This window comes from Myxocyprinus asiaticus, chromosome 28 (assembly GCF_019703515.2).
Source record: "Myxocyprinus asiaticus isolate MX2 ecotype Aquarium Trade chromosome 28, UBuf_Myxa_2, whole genome shotgun sequence".
Taxonomy (NCBI): domain Eukaryota; kingdom Metazoa; phylum Chordata; class Actinopteri; order Cypriniformes; family Catostomidae; genus Myxocyprinus; species Myxocyprinus asiaticus.
Genome location: NC_059371.1, coordinates 44,640,703 through 44,652,712, shown reverse-complemented (window position 1 = coordinate 44,652,712; position 12,010 = coordinate 44,640,703). Strand labels below are relative to the sequence as shown.

The 12,010-nt window shown below is 40.3% G+C and overlaps 1 protein-coding gene across 1 annotated transcript; it reads left to right on the top strand.

Annotated features, from left to right (window-relative positions):
- Nucleotides 1-6,683: 6,683 nt before the first annotated feature.
- Nucleotides 6,684-9,795, top strand: egr4 (early growth response 4). The gene is made up of 2 exons (XM_051659283.1): nt 6,684-7,169; nt 7,542-9,795. Exons 1-2 carry the CDS (start codon nt 7,073-7,075, stop codon nt 8,546-8,548), a joined length of 1,104 nt encoding a protein of 367 aa, XP_051515243.1. The 5' UTR covers nt 6,684-7,072; the 3' UTR covers nt 8,549-9,795.
- The last annotated feature ends 2,215 nt before the right edge of the window (nt 9,796-12,010 follow it).

The following is a 12,010-nucleotide window of genomic DNA, read 5'->3' as shown; positions in this document are numbered from 1 at the left end:
GGCAACCACCCACATCAAGCAGGTGTACACTAGCATTGTCTTTGGTTTTTCTCTCATTCTGTTCCAGTCATATTAAATGTGTTGAATTGAGTTTCTGCTAACTGAAATGAAGTCATTCTCTCAGCAGTGTCACAGAAGTGCAGAGTTTGATATAAAATCATTATGGCTGTCAAAGCATTCTTGTCAATCTCACTTAGTCGGTCAAGGACACACACACACACACACACACACACACACACACACAACTCCCACATTCATAATCACACAGACACACACATTTGAAAGAATACAAGTTTGAGCTCTAAATTTATCGGTGTTATTCAGGCTGTGCTGCTCCTGTGTGGGTGGAGAGAAGCTGCAGCAATTTCCATCTTATTACACAATACCCAGAAAAACACCTCACACTGATCCAGGGTCAGCTGAATCACAGCTCCACTCATTATCAGTCATTTTCATTGGCCTGGCAAGAGGACAGTGTCTCTGAAGGAGGTTAGGAATAAACTGAACATAAATGCAAGACTTACTTTGATATCGGCTATTATTTAAGCCTTATGTAGTTTGAATACTTACTTGGCTGGATAAGACTCATTCAGTCAATAGTCAATTAAATGTTTATTTATTTACTTATTTATTACTTTTGATTGCATTAAAATCCTACATACTTTAACCTTAAAAAATAATGAAAACAGATACTAGCAGAGTATTGCGGCTACTTTTAAGGACAACTAGTAAGTTTGCTGAAACTTACATATACTGTATTAGAGGTTGACTAATAGTAGATTTTGACAATACCGATAACTAAGGCAGTGGAAAAGGCTGATAACCGATTAATAGGCAGATTGTTTAAAAAAAAAATCTATTTACAGAATGATACAAAAAATGTGTAGTCCTTACTCTGACGGGCACAGATATTAAGGCTACAAGTGTCTTAAATGAACAAAATCCCAAAAGCAGTTTACTGTATAACCAAAATCCCAATTATAACCAAAAAATTAAGATGCGGTGCACAATGTGGGACATTTGACTTTAAACTAGCCAGAAATACACGGGGACTCTTATTTTTGCTCCATTAAAATGCTCTATATTTAAGTATTTACCAAATTATGCTTTTTTAACAAATACATTCCCCAGATGGCTACTGTTACACTCACCCCCCTAAACCTCACTCCCATCAGGGCCACTGTAACCGATCCTGCTTGACCCGCTCTGAGTGGGATTCTACAGCATGGGAGGCAGGTGTGCTAACGAGGAGGCTAAAGCCTCTAACATCAGTCGCTAGTGCGCCTCTTGAGGCCAGGGGAGTGAGGTTTACACATACCACACAGCTATCACATACCAGCAGGCTCCCGTTACATATATTGCCAGATTAAGTTTAATAATAAGGAATAAAAAAATTAACTTTTTTCAAAAAGTTGCCGATAACCGATAGTTCCAAAAAGCAACTATCAGCACTGATTAATTGTAAAACCGGTATATCAGTATACTTCTGATATATAAAGCACCTTTTTTAAAACAGTATTTACAAAGTGCTTTACTGAAGACATACATAGGCTACATTAGAACTACCCAGAACATACTAGAAACCACATACCAATGTTCTAAAAACCACTCAGAACACCATAGCAAACGCACACTAATGCGCTAAAAACAATCAGAACACTTCAGCAACCACATTCCAGTGGCCTAGTGACCACCCACAACTATCATCGAGGCAGGAAGTTTTGCACAGGCAAACATCACTCACTTGTTCTTCAGAATGAAAATGCTGAAATGACAGGCCAAATCATGCAGGGCATGCTAGTTCTCATGTGTGTTAGTAAACAAATGATTATTTCTCAAGATGCATCATTTATAATCTCTTCCCGTTCTTTTAGCTGTGAAGTGTGACGGCTCCAGAAGGACTTGCATGGCGGTATGTCTGCAGCTCTCTGTGGGAGCGTGCGTATATTTTTGGAGGCGTGGGGAAAGCCTTGTGTTTGACAGAACAGGTTTGCCCTGGAGCTCTCCCACGCTCTCCAGAGGATTCAGTGCTCTGAAACAAGAGAAATGTCACCCGAAACCAGATGAATCACGTGCAACAAGCTGTCACAGACGCCTTGCGGTTCTCTTTATAAATAACCATTTTTGGACTTAATTTCCGGAAACAGAGGCCAACCTGCAGTTCACGTTATACAATGTGTTTTGGTTCTAAGACAGGGGGCTTTCAAACTTTTTGATGCCAAGGTCCCCCAAATATGATGACTATCCCCTCGCGAGGGACACCTTCCCTAATATAATGAGGCATTTAGCCTATATTTTAAACTTTAAGTCCTATTCTTTGTGAGAAAATTAGTAAGTGTGATATTCTAAAGACAACGTGTTGTTTGCAAAATGAAATCATTGGTGTTACCAAGACCAAAATAAATGATTAAAAATGATTAAAACATTCACTCTCAGTTTACTTTCGGTATTAAGTAGACAGTGTCTTTTTGAAATCTTTTTTATTTTCTACACGCTATTAGAATAATGTTAGGAGTGTAAACATGAAGAGAAACATTTTCAACTCTTTTCAATGGGTTGAAGCCTTGTTAAAATGTCAACAAAAAAAAAAAATATATATATATATATATATATATATAATAGATACAAACTCCAGAAAACAAAACATGAGTTGTGAACATTAGTGATCTAGGAGCTTTATTCAGTGCATCCCGTTGACATCCTCACAGCCTCGTTTTCATTCCCATCAAAAATTAAAGATGGTGCTCTGTATAGAATAAAATAATCAAGATTAATCTCTACTTTTCGACCAGTCTTTTGAAACCAGAATGGTAATAATGTCAAATACAGTATTTTTTTAATACATTTCTTTCACTTTCTTCTCTGAAATTTTCACGGACCCCCTAGCACCCCCTTGTGGCCCCCTAAGAGGCCCCGGACCCCACTTTGAAACTCCGCCTTTTAAGACACGACGACAATAATGCAATATTTTTGGTAATATTGCATAATTATTATATAATCTATAGCTATATAGACTTAAATTACATACATTGTATACAACAATAACAATATACCATATTATAGCTACACTACCAGGCAAATATATGGACATACTTGACTGAAGTTGCTACTTATGATCTTAGAAACATTTTGATCTTGCTTAAATGATTTAACCTCATGCGACCCGACGTCCTTCTGTGCGGACATAATTCATTAAACTGACTGATCTCAGTTCAGGAGACTCTGTGCTGTCAGTAAAGGGTTAAACTTTCGACGTACGGATTCATGAGATAAAACAACATAGTGCTGTTTGTCTTTGGGAGAAACACCAACAAAACTACATTTGGTAAGAAATCTAATTAAGTTTTTACATTGAAACCTGTTTGAGTCAAAAGATTAGAGTCTCTAGTTTCATCCGATATGCTATTTTAAAAATTTGAGCAATTTATCTTGAAACGGCACGCTGTTAAACACAATGCACACTAATGTGGACAATAGCGCTAGTTTTTCATTAGAAATCCTATATTCACTGTGCATCTTCACAAATTTTTGCTTTCAGAGGCTTTATATGGAGTTAGGATGAAAATAAGGTGCATTTCAAACTGTTCTGAGACCAGTGCAGACAGACAGCACACTGGAGGTTAAGTCATTCACTAAATAGGGAGCAAGGGAGCATCCTATATCTCTCTATGCAGTTAAGTGCATTCACTCCTAAAATCTGATCAAAAGTTCAGTTTCAGGCTGCAGATGATGTTTGGATCACTCAACATGTTTGACAGACATGTGACAACAGTGATTGGATGATGCTGGACATTACTTTGAATCAGAATTAATTATGCTCATTTCTGATTGGTAAAATGCTTCAGCATTGACTATCACTTCTTTGTTTGACAGTGCAAAGAGAGAACACTGAGATTTTATTGACAAAGTAGAAAAAACCATTCTAACGTACAATAAAAGTCACATTTTTATTTGTAGAGTTTTTTATTTGTGCTTTTCCCAATACACATTGTTCCAAAGCAGCTTTACAGAAAATCAAAAAGGGACTGGAAAATGCACACAGGGTCTCAAGAGGTTAAGTATCCATTTCTTTACAAAACTTACATTTTATTGACAGAAAAAAAACTTTTAGATGAGTTGTAGTGTATAGTGAAGAAAATATGTAATCAAGTGTCCAGCATACGTGTGAAATTCTTCAGTAACATTTAAAAAGCATCTCAGGATGATGCAACTCATAAAATTGCACTGTAAAAAATGATTTTGTCTTTTAGATATTAAAACATAAAATGCTGAGTTAGAGTAACTGCCATAGATTGATCTGGTTGAGATAACTCAGTTATTAAAGTTTTTGTTGGCTGAACTTGTGATAAGCTTTTGCACTGAAAAAATCTTTCAATTTTGTTAAATAAAATCAATTTAAAAAAATGACTGAACAATATAATGTAGACAATATGGAGATTACTGAAAACTAGCAATAAAGTAAACCTTTATGGCATTTAAGTTGCCTCCGCTTCTGAGACTGTCAATCCACGCATCTTATCACGTGACTCGTTGTGCATGACACCGCGGAGACTCACAGCATGTGGAGACTCATGCTACTCTCCACGATCCACACACAACTTACCACACGCCCCATTGAGAGCGAGAACCACTAATCATGACCACGAGGAGGTTACCCCATGTGACTCTACCCTCCCTAGCAACCGGGCCAATTTGGTTGCTTAGGAGACCTGGCTGGAGTCACTCAGCACATCCTGGATTCGAACTCACGACTCCAGAGGTGATAGTCAGATAACCTCAATTTTAAAAGTTGACAGAACAATATAATGTAGACAATGTGGAGATTACTTAAAACAAGCAATAAAGTCAACTTTTATGGCATTTAAATCGGAGCAAGTTAAAATGTTAAACAGTGAGCACATACAGTACAATGTCAAGTTTGCTCAGTCCTGAGGAGGTCATTTGTGACAGAATAATGATCTTATGATCTTATGTAGAAATCTGCTTAATAACGAATATATTTTGATATTATTTTCATGAATATTGAAAATTATGGACAGCTACTTAAAGATGCAAGTTTATTGAACTTAAAATCATTCATATTTTTGAGTTTGCTGAACTTATTATATTGAGTTCATGGAACTTAAAAACCAACTTGAAGTTTCAACTTGTTAAGTTGGTACAACTAATTTGAATTAAGTTGAGTAAACTCAGAGTTGCTTTTCTTTTTTTTAAGTTTACTCAACTTTTTATTTTTGACAGTGAACTTAGAAAAACTATTTATAAGTTTACTTAAAAAGACATTTAGCTCATTTAACAAGTTTAATTATTATTGATTTAATGTAACGTAATGTACTGAATGTTCTGTTTAAATAACTTTGGCTTTTTAAGTTGACACAACTTAAAATTTTAAGGCAGTGCGAACAGTAACTTTTTAAGTTGAAACAACAAGATTTCTTTACAGTGTGCTTGAGAGAATGTTGTTGAATCTACACAAACAACAACCTCAAATATAATTACTTTAACAGGTCACTATTTATTTCCAAGACTTTTGTCTTATTTCATTTAGTTTTGAGACCTTTACTATTATTCCGAATTATGGAAAATATGATAATGAGTAGGTGTGTCCAGGATTTTGCTTGGTGTACCTATATTGCATATAAAACATATAATACAGTAGTGTATGACAATATAGGATACTAATAATATATTATACTATATATAATTGTTAATACATAAACATTGTCATGACTTTTCCTCATTTAATGAGAAGCGAGTATAAACATCAACAGGTTAAAGCTTCAAAAAGATCTGCAGTTTCTAATAGGATCAGATCGTTTTTAATAAAGAGAGAGAGGATGCACACCAAACAATCAGGAAGTCTACAAAAAGTATTCATTGAAGAACGTAACAGGTTTCCCAGAAGATCCCAAAAGGTCGCACCATCTAATATAAATATGATGTCCATGTGCCCTAAAGCAGAAAGTGGTTAAATGTTATTATCAATGGGCGCGGAAGAAACTTTGACTCAAATGTCAAAACATGGTTATAAATGTTGCACACAGCGGCTCATTCGCCGCACAGGAGAAATGAACCGTTACATAACAGGCGTTCAAACGACAATAAATTCACACGTTTGCATTGGCTAAAAGCAGTATACGTAACACAAGGGGACCTGAATTAAATCCCAACATCAGTCTAGTTTTACCTTTAACATGACTTTTAGATTCATCATGCATTTTGGCATGTATTGCATCAGGAGGGCATCATGCATGCTGTGAATGCACGACTGTTGTCGCTGTCCGCGGTGCTGAAAGCTGCAGGCTGCGGAGGCTGATGCATCAACAGTCATTACTGCAGAACAGATGCGAAACAACTGATCTAGAATCAGCCCGTGCCATTATGAAGCGGAAAAACGTTGAGCCAGATCAGTAGTTACGGGTAACCCCAGTGCCCATCATTACAACAGATTGCTGCAAATGCCAAACTTGCTAGTTTTATTACAAACATGTCTAGTGGTTTGAATGCAAACCATTTTGCATCGTTATATCCGCACTGCATGTGCTTGCACGGGGTTTTAGCGTTATTAATACCCTCCTGTTGCTGTTTATCGTTCATCTAAACGCTTTAACACATCAGATCATGTGTCATAAGTCACCCAGGGCGCTTCTAGTTTTGCATTTCCACCGCGAGCACAATGGCCTCCTGTCATTCACAAACGCGCCTCATTTTTCCGCAATGGTCTTCAGGAAAGTCGCCGCTGCGTCACGCCCCTGTGCCCATTTTCGGAGGGGAACCCCGTCACATCCTCTGCCCATATTTGGGCAAGAACCATCCAAAGTCTGCACACGGCGGGGATTCCTTCTGTCGACGTAGATGAGCGCAGGGCGGAGCTCCGGTTGAGCCGAACAGTATAAAAGGGGGACGAGGGATTCCAGTAAACGAATCGACGGACACCAGAATCGGGAAGCCATAGGAGCTCTGCTTGCCGGGAAACAAGAAAAGGGAATCCCAAAGCATTCGGAAATAATTCCAACGACACTCCTTGTGGATTTTGATATATAGGCCTATTTTTTGCACTTAAGAAGACATCATGCTGAACACCGTGGACTTCAGTGCGCTGGATTTCCTCTGCGCCCAAACCGAGAGTCTGGAGGCACAATCTAGCCCTCAGATTCAACCTGATGCTGGTGAGTACTGGTGTTTTTTATTGTATTTTCTATATTAGTCCTATATATTGAGCTGCATCTTAAATCTAGTGTTTTTCACATTGCATTTGGACCACAATCATCAAAACTCTCATTTTCGATCCAATGCATAATATATCTTAATGTCTCCTTCTAATGCAAAAGATTATAGGGATGCATATACATCGTGTTAGACTCCATGCAATGCACAATTGCGAGTCCAAATGTAATGATTCAAGAATCAACAATTGGAAAATCCAGCACTAATCTGAATTTTGGGGTGGACTAATGTCTAAGATGGTTACAGCCCATTAGCACTGAGCAGTCTGTGAACGCTTATGTAACGTCATCACTCTCTTTCTTGTCCTCTCGCAGCTCGCGGACTGTTGAAGCCCAAAGTGGAGCCGCAGGATGCCGGCTTTTCCGAGTGCTCCAATGACGGCTACCCGCCGTCTCCAACGACCTACACCGGCAGTTTCTACACTGAGACCGGCCCTTGTAGCGCGGACGCCCTGCTCAGCATCCTCGCCGAAATCGTCGGTATCTCCACGGCACCCATTTCCGAGCTGAGCGCCGAAAACTTCTGCGGAAACTCTCGCGGAAACGCTTTGTCACGCCAGGAGTCGTTGCTATCCACGGGGAGCTCGCTGGGTTCGCCGGAACCGTGCTGCAACGACTCGTCGGACGAATATATGGACGGTTCGAGTGTCCAGCAGTCTTTCCCAGTGACTGTTAAGAGTGAGTTCGGCAGCAGTTGCCATGGCTGCGATCTTTTCGCAGGGTTCGGTACTCCAGATAGTTCGCTCACGCACGAGCCCTCAGACCTGGATGACATCATTGACTTGCTCTCTCCATTGGGTCCCGAGACGGACTCCGTTTTGGACACGTGGATCAAGCAAGAGCCATTGGATCAGATGATCCCGCTAAACTACTCACCCAACTTCACTAACTTTCAGATTCCCGTTCCGACACCAAGCGCGTTTGGACTCGGCTGCGCGTTCGACTCTCTTGTCGTAAAGAGTAAAGCGCGATCCAGGAAGGGCGCGGCCCGCGAGAAGCCCTTCATCTGCCCGATGGAGAACTGCGAGCGCCGCTTCTCCCGTTCCGACGAGCTCAACCGTCATGTCCGGATCCACACCGGCCACAAGCCCTTCCAGTGCCGCGTCTGCCTGCGCTGCTTCAGCCGCAGCGACCACCTCACCACGCACATGCGCACGCACACCGGAGAGAAGCCGTTCTCCTGCGACGTGTGCGGGCGTCGCTTCGCGCGCAGCGACGAGAGGAAGCGGCACGGGCGAGTGCATCTCAAACAGCGCGAGAGGATGCAGCAGAAGACGGAACTGCTGGCTGCATGCGCGTTTTCGCTTCCAGGACTTGTGTGATCTCCAGGGACAGTGGTTGTGTTCCCGTTTTTCCCTCTTTGGGAAGTTTATGGCTCAAGCGTAGCTCAGTTGATGTGCGCGAGCAGGTCAGTGCTCGAAACACTGGGAGAGTTGAATGGGACTGAACTGGTCGATGCGGGTTGTGAAGAGTTCGGCATGCGATTGAAAGCGACAAGACTCTAACTGTATGAGATTTATTGCCTGGGAAAGGCAGACAATGTGCAACACTTGGACTTTACCTCAACGCTTTATGTGTCAAATGCGCAACAACAACAACACAGCTAAACACCATAGTTGTTAACAGTGAAATATTTTTCTACAAGAAGTGATGTAGAGAGAAATTTACTTTGATCACGAGACCCGAACCTCAGATGTTGTTTTGACATACTGTATCTTGCATGTCTCAGTCAGTATGACGTAAACGTGTATTTGTTTTACACACGCTGGCATGCACAATGTGATCTGCGTCTTTTAAATGGTTAGTTGCATTTTGATACATCACTTTATAATCACACGAGAAGAGCCCTATATATTTGTACATTACTGATTGTAATTTTCTATTTGTCAGTTTACTTAAAGAGAGTATGAGGAATCTATTCTATAGATTTCCCTAAGTGATTGTATTCCACTTTTGACAGTAGAATGTGTCTGGTTGGTTCTTGGGAACCTGAAGCAGAATATTTACAGACTTCAACATCGTAGTTGAGTTGCAGTAGCACACTTGGATGTGCAGTTAAACCTCTGTTGTTTCCTCTGGAATAGCTGAGGTCGTGTCGATATTATTGTCTATTTGCCTTTGAAAACTGTTCTTGTGCAATGAATGCTGTTAAATGCCTTATGGATATTCTGAGGCTATTGAATGTTTCAAATAAAACTTTATATATACTGACATTATTTTGGGTCTTGTTTCAGGCTGATATCCCAATGATAACACTAAGACTATACATGCATAAATTGAGTTCTATGTTGAGTACAATATGCAAACTACTGAATAAAATCAATGGACTCCAAATTCAAACTAATGGATGAAAAATTATAGTTAAAAATTAAAGTTTGTCTAAAGTATTATGTAAATTAACTTCATTAGTCAAACATATTATTTGTTATCAAAATGGCTACAATAGGTTAACCAAAGATAGTCATTTTAAGGGTTAGCTCTATTTCTTAGGACAACTATTTCAATTATATCAGTCCCTAAAAGGCAACAACTGAACAGTTTGACTTTGTATAGTGCACTGAAAACCCTAATAAACTGACTTTACTCAAATGTTTGAGCAAACTCGTTCCCTCAATTGAATTGAGTAATGGCATCTCCAAAACTTGTGTAATTAAGTTCACTTAACTAGGTGATCATGTAGATGAACTAAAAAAAAAATGAAGTTAAGTTAGCTAGATGTAAGTAGACTTAACTTAGTTTGCTATCGAATGTTTTTTTTGTTTGTTTGTTTGTTTTTTTTACTTAAAATATTTAATTAAATGTATTCAAATTTAGGTCATAAAACAACACAGCTTAAATAAAAAAAAGATTATGTCTTGTTCTAGGTCAATCGTTAAAACTTATTTCTCCACAGAATTGCATATGCTTTTTTTTTCTCCCTTTTTCTCCCCAATTTGGAATGCTCAATTCCCAATGCGCTCTAAGTCCTCGTGGTGGCGTAGTGACTCACCTTAATCCGGGTGGCGGAGGACAAATCTCAGTTGCCTCTGCGTCTGAGACCGTCAATCCGAACATTTAATCACGTGGCTTGTTGAGCGTGTTACCGCGGAGACAAAGCATGTGTGGAGGCTTCACGCTATTCTCTACGACATCCACGCACAACTCACCACACGCACCACCGAGAGCGAGAACCACATCATAGTGACCACGAGGAGGTTACCCCATGTGACTCTACCCTCCCTAGCAACTGGGCCAATTTGGTTGCTTAGGAGACCTGGCTGGAGTCAACAGAATTGCATATGTAACCAGTATTGCTCGATCTGCTCCGAGCGAGATTCGAACCGGGGTGTCTGGCATGCTAACGAGGAGGTTAAATGCTACAGCTTCTATCATCAGTCGCTAGTGTGCTTCTTGAGGCCAGGGGAGTGAGGTTTACACATACCGCACAGCTATCACATACCAGCTGGCTCCTGTTACACATAAACACCTGTACTTCAGTTAAACATGCACAAAAAAGCACTAAGAGTGTGTTAACAGGGTCCAACTTGAGACACAGATCACCCTAACGATGACATCACACAGGGCCGTAGCTAGAGGGGTGAAAGGTGGAAATGATTCTAGGGGCCCACAGGTCCAGGGGGTCCCACGAAAAGATTCTAAACTGTATTTTTTTTTAATAGGAAAGAGGCCCAAAGCAATATATAGTCAGGGGCCCCAGAATACCCAGCTACGGCCCTGACATCACATGAATCAACTATTTGCAAAAAAAACAACATCAATAATATTACAAAAGATCTAGGAATTCTTAATAACAACACTTGAAATGCCCCCATATTTTCCCTTTGAAAACACAATTAAAGAATTAATTATGGGTATTCTAGCTTCTATTTTGTTCTCCATAATTTGAGTTAGTAACACTCAAAATCTTAAGTCTACGTATTTTAAAGAGAAAGAAGTTCAAGAAACACAGATGTTTGAGTTATGAACCCAAACCTTGACATTTCAAGTAATTAAGACAACTCTATTATTTTTCCAGTAATGACAACATTAGGGTTTACAGTGTGTACATTTCAACTGATCGTAATATTCAGCTTCATGAGACCACTGTCTAGCGCCCCCTTCGTGCCATGTGATACACCACAGAGCTCTGAAAGAAAGAGAACTCAGTGACCCTGCTGGCATGTCAGTTCACTCAACCTAATTTTGTTAGAAAGAATCCTGAAACTAGGACAATGGTTTGTGCATCTAAACTCTGGCCCTATATGATGTAGTTTAAATGTAGCCTTGCTAATTCTATTCGCTAACTATTGCATTCATCGCAAACTAAAGGCCCTTTGACATAATTACAACATAATAGGCTGTAATTGCGCTACCTCACCCCAGGACAAAAATGACACGCTCTCAGTGCAAACGCGCGTGGGTCCAGTGTGGATTTCAGCACCACGCGCCCTGGACAGCACCGCGCGCACATCTTCCACAGAGGCGCGTGCCCGAGAGAACGTAAAGCGCGTGTCCAAAGTGATTTACTTTTTTTTATTATTATTATTCGTTCTTTAACACCCCTCGAGTTGTCCATTTCTCTCATACCGAGAGCGACGGTACCGGGAGTGACGTCACAGTCGACCGGAGAGGCTGCCCTTGCGGTCGATGAATACAGAGTTCTCGCTTCCAGTTTTTTTCCCGGTTGTGTTGGAGCAGCAGCGGTGCCGGTTAAAGGACGCGTCAGATGTCTCGGAACCAGGAGATCCGGTGGGTTTAACTTATGGTGCCGTGCATGAAAACTCGTGCATTTACACGCTTAATCC